Source organism: Polistes dominula, unplaced genomic scaffold (genome assembly GCF_049000335.1).
Source record: "Polistes dominula isolate Pdom_NZ unplaced genomic scaffold, Pdom_raw_medaka contig_78, whole genome shotgun sequence".
NCBI classification, from domain to species: domain Eukaryota; kingdom Metazoa; phylum Arthropoda; class Insecta; order Hymenoptera; family Vespidae; genus Polistes; species Polistes dominula.
In genome coordinates, this window is record NW_028301042.1 from 2,131,061 (window position 1) to 2,147,500 (window position 16,440).

Below are 16,440 nucleotides of genomic sequence, written 5' to 3' on the forward strand. Positions count from 1 at the left end.
GCAATAAAATAATAATAATAATAATAATAATAATAATAATAATAATAAAGTTGGGAAGATTGTGTACACAAATAAACAATATTGTTAACTTATAATTTCTTATTAATTCTTATTATTTTGTTGTTAATAATTGTTTTTTTTTTCTCTTCATAAAATCGAATTCAAAATTACTACATGTATATATATATATATGTAATCTCTATAAATATATATATATATATATATGAACAGTTTGTTTTTTTTTTTCTAACTTTTACAAACAATTTAAAAATAAATACATAGAAATTTATAATAATCGATGATTAAAATTGTAACATAAAATTACAAGGAAAAAAGAATCTCAAATGGCGGTGTTAAATTGGGTTTGAATTTGTTTTGTTTTTTGTTTTGTTTTGTTTTTTAATTGTTTGTTTCTTTTTTGTTTGTCATTTGAAATAAAACAAAAAATAGTTAAATATCTAACTAAATTAACTATATCTATTTATCTATCTATCTATCTATATATATATATATATATATATATATGTATTTTTATATGCACATATTTGCACATATAAAAAATATGATTTTTTCGAGCATCGCATCTAAAAGATAATTAAAATGAGAAAATAATCTAATAAAAAATCTCTCGTTCTACTTATGTTAAGCAGAGTTCTTTTTTTCTTTTTCTTTTTCATTTTCTTTTTTAATATCTACGATGACATAACCTCTTTCATCACCCCTAGACAAAAAAAAAAAAATAAAAGCGGGATAGGGGAGAAAGATGAAATTAACGCAAAAACGGCAGCTAAAAAGCATTTAACATAAAATTTCTATAAATATATCTATATATATCTATATATATATATGTATACATAATTAATATTAATATTAAAAAAAAAAAAAAAAAAGAATAGAAAAAAGAAAACTTTAATTCAACTCGTTCCATTTCTTTTTAATTATTTATTATTTTCTTTCATTTTATATATATATATATATATATATATATATATATATATATATGTTTTATTTTTTACAATGTTTTATCATTAAAAAAAAAATAAATAAAATAAGCAATAAAAAAACAACAACCATAAAAAGATCGGAATGAGATGATCGTTTTTTAGGATTTTGTTTTATTTAATGTTTTCCTTTTTCCTTTTTCTTTTTTCTTTTTTCTTTTTTCTATCTTTTATTCTTTACGAAATATATTTGTTTTTTTTTTTTATCTACATACTACATTACGATGATATATATATACATATGTATGTGTGTATATGGTGGTAATGTGTTTGTTTATGTATGTATGTATGTATGTATGTATGTATGTATGTATGTATGCATGTATTTATGTATTTATGTATATACATATATTTTAATAATAATCGTATAAACTACAAAATATATATATATATAGTGATATATATATATATATATATACATATCACTAAAATTAGGAGCTGCGCGAACATATGCACGACGGAGGCTTTGTCTATTCACCATTTTGTTTTTTATTTTTCGTCATACTTTTTTTCAGTTTTTTTCTTTTTCTTATTTTGTTTTGTTTAGTTTTGTTTTGTTTTGTTTTGTTTCTATATAATCACAGCTTTTTGTAGTACAAATTATTATTATTATTATTATTATTATTATTATTATTATTATTATTATTATTATTATTATTATTATTATTATTATTATTATTATTATTATTATTTATTATTATTATTATTTATTATTATTTATTATTATTATTTATTATTATTGTTATTGTTATTATTATTATTATTATTATTATTATTATTATTATTATAGTGTCTCGTGAAGCTGCACATTGACTAGCCAATATGAAGATCATTGCATTTCCTCGATTGCACCTCATCTAAAAATTATATTTTTAGTGTATTTTTATTTTGTTGTTTTTTTTTATTTATATATATATATATATATATATATATATATATATATATGTATATGTATTTTAATTATTTTTATTTTTTAGTTTTTAGTTTGATCTTTCAATAGAAAGATAATAAGAAAGTGTAGTTCGTTTACTTTTGTGTGTGTTTATGTGTATTTGTTGATTTGTTTGTTTATGTATATGAGAGAATGACAAAGTGAATTAGGGAGTATGATAAAGAGAAAGAGAGAGAGAGAGAGAGAGAGAGAGAGAGAGAGAGAGAGAGAGGTAGAGATAGATAGAAAAAAAAAATATAAAACATAAATAATATTTCAAATGAATCATGAACAATGTTTAATTGAAAAGCATGATTATTCATTTTCATTTTCATTTTCATTTTCATTTTCATTTTCAATTTCACTTTCATTTTCATTTCTTTTTTTTTTCAATTTTAATTTCAATTTCATTTTCATTTCTTTCTTTTTCTTTTTCTTTTTCTTTTTCTTTTTCTTGTTCTTTTTCAATTTCAATTTAATTTCTCTTTCTTTTTCTTTGTCTTTTTCAATTTCAATTTCATTTTCATTTCTTTCTTTTTCAATTTCAATTTCAATTTCATCTTCATTTTCAATTTTTATTTCTTTTTAATTCATTTTTTTTTTTTTATTCTTTTTTATTCTTTTACTTTTTCTTTTCATTTTTATTAATAAATTCCCTAGAGAAAAAAAGGTTGTTTTTCAAAAGAAAAGAAAGACAGAAAGGAAAAAAAAAGAAAGTAAAAAGTAAAAGAAATACAAAGGAAATGTAAATTTGTTTTTTTGTTTTGTTTTGTGTTTGACTATCCATAAAATATACACACACATATTTCATATATATATATATGCACATATAGATATTTGATTTTTAGATATGCATGATCATTTATATTAAAAAATATCAACCAAAAATAAATGTTTATAATATATGCATTTTAAAAATATTATACATATTTATTAAAAAAAAAAAAAAGAAGAGAAAAACAAAAGGAAGGATTTTTATCAATAATATTTATCTTCATCTTTGTTTTTCTTTCTTTTAATTTGACATTAATTATTATTATCATTTCTATTATTATTATTATTATTTATTTATTTATTTATTTATTTATTTATTTATTTTTCTATGATACTTTTCTCATCCTATTTATTCTATTATCTCTCTTTAACTCTGTCTCTTTCTTGTTTATTTGTTTTTTTTTTTTACAATAACGTAAATCAATATAAAGTTTCATTCAACAACCCCTTTTCTTAACCCCAATTGTTTTCTTTTACGATAATTGCAACCCCATTTGCAACCCCATTTGCAACCCCATTTGCAACAAAGTTAAAATAGTTCCCCTTATTGTTTTGTTGTTGTTATTCTTGTTTGTATATTCAATAACAATATAATACATGACACACAATGACGTTAATTAATTATTTAATATAATTAACTAATAATAATAATAATAATAATAATAATAGTAATTAAAATGAAAGAAAATTTGTAAGTTCATTTACAATTTATTTTTTTGCTTTTCTTTCTTTCTTTCTTTCTTTCTTTCTTTTTTTTTTTTTATTCTTCTTCATTTTGTTTTTATTTTTGTTTTAAAAACAAAAGCAAACTTTTCTTCGAGACTTATTATCATTTTGACTATAAAATTTTTTTGTTAATTTCTAAATTAGTTTTAAAACCTCAAACTTTTACATTATTATAATTATTATTATTTTTTCTCTTTTTTTTTTTTTTTACTAATTCATTTACAATATACGTGTGTATGTGTGTGTGTGTATTTTGTTTGATTAATTGATTGATTGTGTGTAAGTGTTAAAAAGTGTATTATTCGTCGTGTACAATGTAAAAATATTAATATATACACAACATATATATTTCGATATGTGAAAACTAATAAGTACACCTACGAAAAAAAAAAAAAAAAAAAAAAACCAATTGAAAACATATTCTTTTTTTTTCCTTTTTTTTTTTTTTTGTTACTTTTTTATCCTTTTTTTTTGTTAAATCACATGTTTGCTTAATTATATAATAATTAAAAATTATTTCTTATCTGTTTTCTTTTTTTACATTAAAAAGAAACATTTCTTTTATTCCTAAAGTTTTCTAATTGTTAATTGATCGATTGATTTAATTTTAATTAATTAATTAACTAATTAATTAATTAATTAATTAATTGATAAATACAATTATTAACCCATTGACCACTTAATTAAATAATTACTAATACATATTAAAAATATAATTTTTTCTTTCTTATTTCTTAAATCTTATTTTCAATTTTGTAATTAAAATACTTTAATAAATCAATTTGTTTATATATATATATATATATAAAAAAATAAAATCAACTTACAAATAAATCATATTTTTTTTATAATATTATTAATTTAATAAAATAGTTCATTTAATATTATTTAAAATATAATTTACAAATGGGCCCATATTTATAATATACCACAAAAATTAACCTTTAAATCATAGTTTACATTAAATCGTTGTAATTAAAATACTTTAATTGCAAGAAAAAAAAGTCAACTTATAAATAAAACATAGTCTTATAATATTATTAATTTAATAAAATATAATTCATTTATATTATTTTAAAAAACATAAATTCCAAATAATTTACAAATTGGGCCCGATATTTATTCATAATATATGCCTAAAAAGTCAATTTATATAGATCATAGTTTATATTTAATTTTCTAATTAAAATACTTTAATAAATCAATTTGTTTTTATATATAAAAAAATAAAATCAACTTATAAATAAATCATAGTTTTTTATAATATTATTAATTTAATAAAATCATTCATTTATATCATTTAAAACATAATTTACAAAAGGCCCATATTCATAATATATGCCATTCACATTCACATACACATATATATATATATATATATATATATTTTATTAATTAATTAATGCATGTAGATAATTATACAATAGTCAAAGGGTTAATAAAATCTAAAAGATTAGATAAATAGAAAGAGAGAAAGAGAAAGAGAAAGAGAGAGAGAGAGAGAGATTAAAGAATAAAATTTAACGAACATATTTTTTCATCTAATATAGATAACGATAACAATAATTATAAATAACGATAATAATAATAATAATAATAATAATAATAATAATAGTATTAATAATATAATAATAATAATAATATATGCATATGTATGTATATGTATATCTATATCTATATATATGTACATATATATATATAGACATATGTGTATATGTTAATTAGAATTCATGTGTTAGTTTTAAATGGCAATGATAGCGATATTATATTAGTTTAATGATAATTAGCAATAATTATTAGTTGCAGTAATGTTTTGTTTGTTTCTTTATGTTCATCAAAGCAATGTGTTGTATTGTTTTATCATTATTGTTGTTGTTGTTGTTTGTTGTTTATTTGTTTATGTGTTGTTGTTATTAAAGGGTGCCTACCAAACACCATACATACAATATATATGTATATGGTAGATATAAAATTTAAAAAAAAAAAAACAAATTTAAAAACTAAAGATCCACACAAAAAATTGAATATACTTAATAATAAAATAATAATAATAATAATAATAAAATAATAATAGTTCTAATAATAATAATAATAATAATAATAATGCTGTTAGTTTTAAAATTGCCGACCAATATAATTGTCATATTATAATAATAATAATAATAATGATAATAATAATAATAATAATATCCCTTCCGTTTAATATCTTTTTTAAAAGACTTCTTCTCATAAAAAACGCGGGGGCGGGGGTGGGGGGATGATGGGGGTGAGGGGCAACTTCGGTATACGTGAAAAATATTAAACCCAATCAATGGTTTTTAGATAATATTAATTACTATCTATATCACAGATCCAAGTGACTAAAAACTCCTTGAAAAATATAATATTAATATGTATATATACCTTAGATGTGGGGGGGAGTGTTTGTTTGTTTGTTTGCTTGATTTACTTGTTTTGTTTGTTTGTTTGTTCATTCATTGTTTTATGTTTAAATGGTCATACGTTTAATATATGTTTTTATACATATATATACACATAATACATATATCATACGTATGATGTGTATATATAGATACATATATTGCACAGTGAGACCTAATGATACAAACACACACAGATATATCTATATGTATATGATGTGTGTGATTGTGTATCAATTTTATGTATGCATGGATGTATATATGTATGTATGAATAAATGTACGTATTGTAATGTCTAATACGTATATATGCATGTATGTATGTATGTATATATGTATATATGTATTATACACGTTTCTTCTTCTCACAGATGTGATATCGAGGAAAATAATAATAATAATAGGCATAAAGAAAGCTATTGTTTAAACAGGATGATTAAAATCATTTTCTTTTTTTTTTTTTTTTTAGTTTTCCCATTCTCTTCGTTTTTATCTCTTCGTTTTCATCTTCTTCTTCTTATCTTATCTTATCTTTTCTTTTCTTTCTTTCTTTCTTTCTTCTTCTTCTTTCTTCTTATTCTTCATTATCTTCTTTGTTTATTTATTAGTTTGTTTGTTTTAATTTGTTATATAGTAGTTGGTTTGTTTATATATATATATATATGTATATCCAATATTCGATATCCCACAATATAAGATGATTCTTATTTTTACTAGCATCAATTAAAACGGTTATGAAATAATCGTGAATAACATTTGTATAAGATTAAATTGTGAATGATCTTTAAGATTAATAGATTTGATATAAATATAAATAATTAGAAAATGACGAGCATTTTTGTGTGTGTATATATATATATATGTATGTATGTATGTATAGTCCTTCAACTTATTATAATAGTATGTCGTTTGATTCTTTTGGTTGTTGGGGTTTGTTCTTTTCCAATGAATTTGATGTGCCCATAAAATTATGAAATTGATTTATAAATCATTTATCTTTTGTTTTGAGATATTGACAGAATTATATTTCAATATTATTAAATGATTTGAAATTTAAATTAAATATTTAATTAAATATTATAATTATATTATATAATATTGAAATATACCAAACATTATCTAACAATGGCGAATTTATGAAATTGATTTATAAATCATTTATCTTTTGTTTTGAGATATTGACACAATTATATTTCAATATTATTAAATGATTTGAAATTTAAATTAAATATTTAATTAAATATTATAATTATATTATATAATATTGAAATATACCAAACATTATCTATAACAATTGCAAATCATTTTCTTTGAAAAATCCGCCATTACTAAGTTGTTAATCTGATACATTATATTTTATATTGTAATTATATTAATTTAATATAATTATTAAATAATTATTATTGATTAATAATAATTAATTAATTAATTAATTAATTAATTAATTAATATAATTATTTATTATTTAATTAAGAATTATAATTTAATTTAAAATAATTGATAAACCAATTTTTGGTTTTCATTTTGACTTATTGATTAAATCACTTTTTAACGGTTGATTTTTGACAATTCCATTAAATTAAATTTACGTGAAAATAATTTCATGTGAAATAATTGATAAATCAATTTTTTGTTTTTTTTTTCTTCAATTTTGATTTAAGCCACTTTCATAATAATGGACACATAAATGAAGTTAGTCCATTTAATGGACTGTCTAAGTAAGGAAGAGTCGAGTTTAAAAGGTACGATCGATCAATTTACAATTGACTCTCTCTTTCTCATTCACTCTCTCTCTCTCTCTCTCTTCACTCTTTGACTATTTTTCTATCTTTCTTTCTCACTCTTCTCTTCCTTATGCCATGGGTCACGGCTAGGGAGGGTTGGTGGTTGATTGTTGGTTGCTTGTAGTGGGTGGTAGTGGTGGTGGTGGTGTATGGATAAATGGAAGATGCGAGTGGGTGGTTATCATTAGAGGTCAAGGTCATAAGGAAACTTTAAGAAAAATCCTTTTCGTATAGACGCGACGAAAAAGGTTTTTTTTTATTATTATTATTATTTGTTATTTGTTGTTGTTTGTAGTATTTACTTGTTAGAAAGTAAAAAGCATCCATTATCGCAATCCAGAAAAGGGGGATGCTTTTTTTCGTAGGCACTTTGTCGTGTTAATAGAATAGGAGGGAAGAGTGGAGGGGTGGGGGGTCACACCTTGATTGGATGTTTTAGCGAACCACCATTTGTTTAATTTATGAATCTACTACGTGTATCAATTACGATATTGTTTATGCTCGTCGAAGGACTTTACCATTGAAAAATTGTTTTACTTTTTTTTCACGATTAATATAATCCGTGGATGCTAGCGTTTAATGATAATAATAATAGTAATAATAATAATAATAATAATAATAATAATAGTAATAGTAATAGTAATAGTAATAGTAATAATAATAGTAATAATAGTAATAATAATTATAATAATAATAATGATAATAATAATAATAATAATAATCATTTCGCGTGTGTGTTTATTTATATAGAGAATTCAGTCGTTGTTGCGATGACTGTATTCGTGATAAGAGGAAATTGTGGGACTCGAATTGGAGTACTGGGCGTATAGATATAGCGCAGGGTGAAGCCCTGGCGGAGGAATACCACGATGATGATGATGATGATGATGATGCGATTGATGATGATGATGATGATGATGATGCGCTCGATGATGAGACTCCGACGAATCAATAGGGTTCGACAAGTGAGGATATAGTTGGGAATCAGGGCTACCCATAGGAGAAGCCGAGGAGGAACCCGTTGTTGTTTGGTAGACACTCTGCGTTGATGATAATTGTGTTGGTTGTGGTAGTAGTGGTAGAGGTTGTGATGGTGGTGGTGGTGATGGTGTGGTAGTAGTGGTGGTGGTGGTGACGGCGTGGTGCTCGCGTGAATGATGTGTGAACGGCGTTGTAGCCGAGGTGGGTGGACATACTACTTGCTGCGACGACGACGACGACGACGGTGATCGTTGCTGCGACAGGGATTGCGGCAGGGATCGTGACGCGCTGCCGTCTAAACACTAGTTGGTTGTCTGCGGATGCAGTAACGGTAGAGGAAGTTGTAGACTGTTTTGCTTGGCTAAGCTAGCGATCTCAGCTGCTATACCACCACCTTTCCCACCGGGTAGACCGTCCAACGACGATGGTCCCTCGTTGTAACGTAAATCGCATACCGGACTTTCAAAGCCGGTACCTGATGCTCCTCCTGCTGTACTCTGTGGCGTCGACGGATTGTGATTTGAGCCGCTTTGACCCATGTCGCGATGAACCCGATTGTGATGCCTTATCAAGTAGCTGTCCCGTACAAAGGTACGCCCGCAAATATTACAATCGTATGTGGCGCCCGCCGTATGCGTACGAATGTGTATGGCGAATTGACTCTTGGACGTAAACGTCAAGGAACACCTGTCACAGACCAAAGGTTTCTCCGCGACGTGGCTCCAACGATGTGCCGTTACGTAGCTCTTTACCGCGAAACGTTTTTGACAGATGTCGCAGGCGTACGGCCGTTCGCCCGTATGCACGCGCTTGTGAGTATTCAAACTGCTCTTTTGCGTGAACCTTTTCAAACATAGCTCGCATTGAAACGGCCGTTCGCCTGTATGAGTTCTCATATGTACCTCCAAATAAGGCTTACGGCAGAAGCTTGCTTCGCACACAGTACAGTGGTAAGGCTTGTTACCCGAATGAAGTTTCATGTGTACGTAATAGGAGGACGCCGATGATAAAACCTTGCCGCAGACTTTACAAGGCTGTGGCTTAGATCTGGAGCCTTCCTTGCTGGTTTGTTGACCGGTAGACTGACGGCCAGGACTGTCTTGTGGCATGTTTTGACTCTGTTGATTCTGCTGCGACTGTTGATTCTGCTGTTGATTCTGCTGTTGATTCTGTTGTTGATTTTGTTGCTGTTGGCTCAGCTGCAACGATGACTGTTGTTGAGATTGCAAATGTCCTTCTTGTTGTGAAAGGTCTTCCCTGTCGTCTGACAAATTAACCATAGAATTAGACCCGTCTGATCGACTAGAAGCAACAGAATAAAAGCCCATTGGCTCGCTCTTAATCTGTTGGTCAAACATAGAGGTCATTATGTTTTGTTGCGACTGAGCCAGCTGCTGTGGCTGTAACTCCCGTTGTTGCTGCTGTTGCTGCGACTGTTGTTGTTGGTGCTGTTGGTGCTGTTGCTGCTGCTGCTGGTGATGATGATGATGATGTTGCTGCTGCGGCGGCTGCTGCTGCGGCTGCTGCTGCTGCGGATGAATTTGCTGATGAGGGAGCAGAGTCAGGTTGCGCTTGACAAACTGCTCATATCCTGCGTACCAATCCACCTGCATAGCAAGGAATAACTATAAATCTTATTTTCTTTTTATATTTTGATCACTATGAACACACTGAGCCAAGTATATAACGTCGTACGGTTCTAACGTTTCGCGCGAGCACGTAGACATTCGGATCCATTTAAGCTTGTGTTTATAATACGCCAGGTTAGTTCACAAGTTTTGACATTTATTTTTGACAAGTGACAGAAGGTAACTGGACGATCAGCTGATTGCATAACTTTTTACGTGTGGCGTTGGAAACGCGACAATAGATCCGTAGTTTTTAGTTCCGTAGTTAGAGAGAGACAGAGAGAGACAGAGAGAGAGAGAGAGAGACAAAGAGAGAGAGAGAGAGAGAGAGAAAGAGAGAGAGAGAGACAAAGTTGGTTGGTTTGATGTATGTGTGTTATATTACGCGACGAGTATATTATTCTACCGCGCGCTTCCTAATTCCTCGTAGCTAACTCTATTTTTAAAGGGGGTAAGAGGGGGGAACCAGCGTGCCGCCAGATAACGAAGTTTATATTATCACCGTTAAATAAGTATTTATCCCGCATACAATGACGAACAACAGGGCCGCGCGCGCGCTCAGCGGGACTCCTTGTTTCATTCCACCTTTCCCTAGACGACGACAACGACGACGAAGACGACGACGATGACGGCGAAGACGAAGAGGACGAGGACGAAGACGAAGACGAAGACGAGGACAACGACGACGACGACGACGACGACGATGGCAACGGTGACCACCACGACGACGACGACGACGATAACCACGACGACGACGACGACGACGACGAAGACGACGAAGACGACGCGCCGTGCATTGTTTTCCTTCTCACATTCGTTTCTTCATTTTACGAACCTTTGCTAAGTGTAGTGGTCCGGGCTATGGTCGAAATACGTCGCGCCTCATTCGAGCGCACACGCCTACCCTCCTCCGGTCGAGCGGCTTCACGGACAATCGCGAAACATTTGTAATGGGACAAATTGTTTTTCTCCGACACTAAATATAAGATGGCTGCTACTATATTTCGCGAATAGGCCACCTATATACACAATCGCGCACACATTCTACCCGCGCGAACTCTGATTGACGGTTTGCCATAACCCCTTCCGATTGGCCAACGATCCTTAAGCCTTTATCGTAACGAACGATCAATTTTTTGTTTTACATTATTCTATTACACATCTGTCTTTTTTCTTTTCCTTATTCCTTTCCTTCTTCTCACTTAATACGAAAAGTATTATTTGTAAAATAATTAATTATTTATTACATAATAATTTTCTTTCAATATCATTTGTTTTATTCGTTAAATGTGTCAATGCTACTACTCCATTATCAAATGACTCCGTTAATTTACTTTGTAACCGTTCTTATTGTCTCAACAGTCGAATGAAAAATGGCGGGAATTCTAGAACCAATTCAAAATTACCGCCTGTTAGTTGGGTTATATAACTTACGTTTTAATCGATCACAATTATTTCGAAATATTTAATATCATGTTACAATTTTATTGAAATGTTTAAAACAAAAAAAACAAAACAAAAACAAAAAAGGTAATTTATTTCTATTCTTTTTTTCTTTTTTTGTTTTGTCATTTAATTCAATCGATTTAGTTTTCATTCGATTTTCATTCTATCAACTCTCGTTACGTCTCATCGATAAAGGTTCGTTCCGATTGGTCGATAGTTTGGTGCCGCGCTAACAGTAAACACGAGAGAGAAATACATCGCGTATAGTCTATATAATATATAAATATGGCAACAACGTTGGAACTGAATTCATATGAACACGGTTCTTCATTTTATATATCGTTAATACCGCTCTCGTCCTTCTTCGTTCTTTATTTCTCTATTTATTCTAACAATTAAACGTGTAATATAAATCATAGTTAATTTAACGTTAAGTTTGTTACAACGATCTCACATTTTTATGTTAATAATCTACTAAGAGAGAACAATAATAATAATACATTATTAACAAAGTCATCACATATATACACATCGAAAGAGAAATAGAAATAGAATTAGAAGTTAGAGAACCATTTCTATATAACGTTACGTTTACTTTCATTCTAAAATTTCGTTAAAATAATATTAGATAGGGGTGTAAGAAGAAGAAGAAGAAGAAGAAGAAGAAGAACAGGAAGTAGAAATAGAAGTAGAAGTGAAAAGAAGAGAACGAAAAAAAAAGAAAAAAATAATAGAAGAAGAAGAAGAAAAAGTAATCGTCTTTAATAATAATCATTATTGAGTGAATTGATTATTATTTAATCCTATCTGAGATATAAGTGAAAATAATTTAGGTAAGAGTAAACCTTTATTTGCATTTTTTTTGTCTCTCTGTTTGTCTCTCTCTCTCTCTCTCTGTCTCTGTGTCTGTCTCTCTCTTTCACTCTCATTATAATGATTATTGTATCATATTGATAACCATAGTCGTGTATATAATAGATACAATAATAATTCTACTACAATGTTATGTACATTCATGTAATCATCATATTATATACGTTAAAGTTTATATCATATAATATTAATATGATTTTTATAGATTGTAGATATTGTAAAGAAGATAATAATAATATGGCAGTACCATCAGAAAGTATTATTAATTCCAATATGAATGATCCGGTAACTAAAGCAGTTGTCGACAATATTATGGGTAATTTGCCAACGAAGAAACCTCATGTACGTTGCAATGACTGTGACTTATCATTTACTAGCCAAACAGTATTAGATACACATTTGCAAGGCTCACGTCACGCAAAACAGGTTTGCTAATATTATTTTGTCATCTTGTATTTTTGTGTGTGTGTGTTTTAATTTTTCATTGAAAAAAAAATAAAAAAAAAAAAAAAAAAAAAAGAATATATATATCAATTACTCTTCATACTTTCATATTATGTTTATTTCGTGGAACCTTGTTTTTTTTTTTTTTTTTTTTTTTTTTAATTTATTTATTTATTTATTTAATTCATAACTAATGCAAGCGAGCACCTTTATATCTCATAGATAAGGTCGAAAAATATAATGGCTTCGTTGGAAGAAACTAAAGTTGCATTTACCAAGGACTCCGACACTAACGGACTTAAATGTAACGTTTGTAATGTCTGCCTAAACTCCATACAACAACTTCAAACTCATTTAAATGGTATCGTTATATTTTTATTTATTAATAAGTTTTCTATAGGTTTACAAAAAAAAAATATATATATATATATATAATTAGTTTTTAATTGGGTTTGGTTATATTGTATATGTATTAGGTTATTAACTGTGAAATGTCTGATTACTCGGATTATTTCATCTCAAAATCAGATATTTTGTATTTAATGACCTAATATATATATTTTTTTTTATCTCCCTGTATATATATATATATATTTTTTTACCACCCTGTATATATATTATATATATATATATACAAATATATTATAAAAATTATATTTAAAAAAATATATGTATATAATATAAGTTTTTAATTGGGTTTGGATATATTGTATATGTATATATATATTTTTTGTACCACCCTGTATATATATATACAAAAATATTCTAAAAATATTATAAAAATTATATTATAAAAAATATATATATATATAATATGAGTTTTTAATTGGTTGGGTTTTGTTATATTATATATATATATATATTTATTTATTTACCACCCTGTATAAATATTATATATATATATATATACAAAAATATTATAAAAATTATTAAAATTATATTATAAAAAATATATAATATATAGTAGTATAAAAAATATATAATATATAATATAAATTTTTAATTGGGTTTTAATATATTATATATGTATATATATTTTTTTACCACCCTATATATATATATATATACAAAAATATTTTTAAAATATTATAAAAATTATATTATAAAAAACATATATATATAATATGAGTTTTTAATTGGTTGGGTTTGAATATATTATATATGTATATATATTTTTTACCACCCAGTATATATATTATATATATAAAGGGTGATAAATATTAAAAATGTTATAGATATTTTATATATATATATATAGGGTTGTAAAAATATTATAAAAATTATATTATAAAAAATATATATATATACAGTGTGGTAAAAAAGAAAAGAGTCCAATATTTGAATCTCTTAATAATAGTTATCAAGAAAAGTAAAAAAAGGTTTAATAAATGTCAACCCTAGAATTAATCCTTTTGCTTTAAATAAACTTGTAATTAATTTAAATTAAAATATAATAATTAATTGACATCAAAACGATTAATTTTAGGATCCTGTATTAATTTTGATACTTTTAAAAAAAATAATATTAGGTAGGTTGACTGAAAAGTAATGTCACTGTTTAACCTCAAAATTCAAACAAATTTTTATTATTAACCAGTAATTAAATTAATTAACTAAATTAATTTAATCACGTTATCAACAAAAACGACCTTTTTTTTATCTGATATGCAAATGTTTAATATGATAACCATAAAAATCATCAATCAGTTTTCTGATTAAAAATATTAGAAATAATTTGACATGCGTAGTAACAACAACATTACTTTTCAATACCACCCCTTAATGTAAACCATTAAAATATTGGATACTTTTTTTCTTACCACCCTGTATATATATAATAATATATATATTTATATATATATATATATACAGGGTGATAAATATATATATTATATATATATATACAGGGTGACCGTACAAATATTAATGAAAATTTGAACAACCAAAACTATATATAGGTTTACAACCCTATATATATATATAATATCTATAACATTTTTAATATTTACCACCCTTATATATATATATATATATATATATATATATATATATATATACAGGGTGGTAAAAAATGTATATATACATAAAAATTTGAAGAACCATTTTTATTAAAATAAAAATATTATTATTTTTGTTTTTTTTTTTTTTTGTTTTTTTTTGTAGGAAGTCGACACAAAAAAAAGGCATTGAGAGGTAATAAAACAAATGCGGTAAGAAAACTGCCATATGGTTTAAAATGTCGCTCTGTACACATGGATAAAATAATAGAAAAGAATATCATCGTGTTGATTTATTGTTTAATACTATTTACATTCGCATGCTTAATATTGCTACTTACTTTCGCTTTTCATATGTTCTTTTAATGTTACACATTTATTTTTTCATATTTTCTCATTATCTATTTCTTCAAGCATTTTACTTTTTACCTGTCATTTTTCTTTTTCTTTTTTTTTTTTTTTTTTTGTAAATAATTTCTTTGTGCTTACGCCACCTACATTCACATACACATACACACACACACATACACAGACACATTCATTTTTCTGATTATTTATTAAAATCATTGATTTTGTCTCTCTCTGTTTATATATACATATATATATATATATTCTTCTTTTTTTTTTCTTCTTTTTTTCTCTCTGATCAAAATCTTTAATATTATAATAATAATAATAATAATATTATTATTATTATTATACTTTTATTATATTGTAAAGTTTAAATATCAATTATACTATAATTAAATGTTTCTTACATGTTCCTATTTATTTATTATAATTATTATTATTATTATTATTATTATTATTATTATTATTATATGTACCTGTATTATGAGACTGATATTCATCATATGTTCATTATTTATACATTAAATTATAATTACAGTTATTACGTGGCATAATCACAAGTTAAAATTAATAATAGATGATGATGATGATGATGATATACATTTAAATATTAGAATAATATTAATAAGAGAAGAAAAAAAAAAAAACAAAAAAAAAAAAAAAAAAAAAAAGAATAGAAAAGCCAAGTAAAGTAGAATTTAATCTCTTAGCTCTGTAAATAAGTGACTTCGAGAATGTTTGTGCATCGAGTGCATAAATAATGTTGGATTTCATTGAGATTATTTAATTTTGTCTTTGATTAAATACGAGTAATGAAAAAAAAAATAAAAATAAAAAATAAAATAAAATAAAAATAAACGAAATAATCTCACATTGTGCCTCTTGTGTTTTGTAGGCCATTTTTTTTTTCTTTACTATCAAATACCAAAAAAAAAAAAAAAAAAAAAATACAAAAGAAAAGAAAAGAAAACAAAACAAAATATTATCAAAATATTTCGATACGAGGAAGGTTTTTTTTTTTTTGTTCTTTTGTAAAATAAACAAAAAGTCAAAAAGTCACAAAAAAAAAAAAAAAGAAAAAAAAA

The 16,440-nt window shown here is 25.9% G+C and overlaps 2 protein-coding genes across 5 annotated transcripts in view; one reads left to right on the plus strand and one right to left on the minus strand.

Annotated features, from left to right (window-relative positions):
* Positions 1-231: 231 nt before the first annotated feature.
* LOC107071755 (uncharacterized) lies at positions 232-11,774 on the minus strand. Of its 4 annotated transcripts, XR_016177403.1 has the most exons (3): positions 10,747-10,971; positions 8,832-10,223; positions 232-1,858 (listed from the first exon to the last, which is right to left on the minus strand). XR_016177403.1 is itself a non-coding variant. In XM_015331016.2 (2 exons), exons 1-2 carry the CDS (start codon positions 10,822-10,824, stop codon positions 8,919-8,921), a joined length of 1,383 nt encoding a protein of 460 aa, XP_015186502.2. In that variant the 5' UTR covers positions 10,825-10,971; the 3' UTR covers positions 1,916-8,918. The 4 variants fall into 4 exon arrangements, 2 of the variants coding, with proteins under 2 accessions (XP_015186502.2, XP_089031055.1); XM_015331016.2 differs by lacking the exon at positions 232-1,858 and having other exon boundaries at positions 1,916-10,223; XR_001476491.2 differs by lacking the exons at positions 232-1,858; positions 10,747-10,971 and adding an exon at positions 11,080-11,774 and having other exon boundaries at positions 10,090-10,223.
* A 221-nt stretch (positions 11,775-11,995) lies between these two features.
* The window catches only part of LOC107071747 (zinc finger protein 385B), a 9,368-nt gene continuing 4,923 nt past the window's right edge, over positions 11,996-16,440 (plus strand). The window contains exons 1-4 of the mRNA XM_015331001.2: positions 11,996-12,523; positions 12,769-12,989; positions 13,230-13,368; positions 15,171-15,200. Of these exons, the coding sequence (XP_015186487.1) occupies positions 12,801-12,989; positions 13,230-13,368; positions 15,171-15,200 (358 nt within the window). The 5' untranslated portion in view covers positions 11,996-12,523; positions 12,769-12,800. The remainder of the gene's footprint in view (positions 12,524-12,768; positions 12,990-13,229; positions 13,369-15,170; positions 15,201-16,440) is intronic.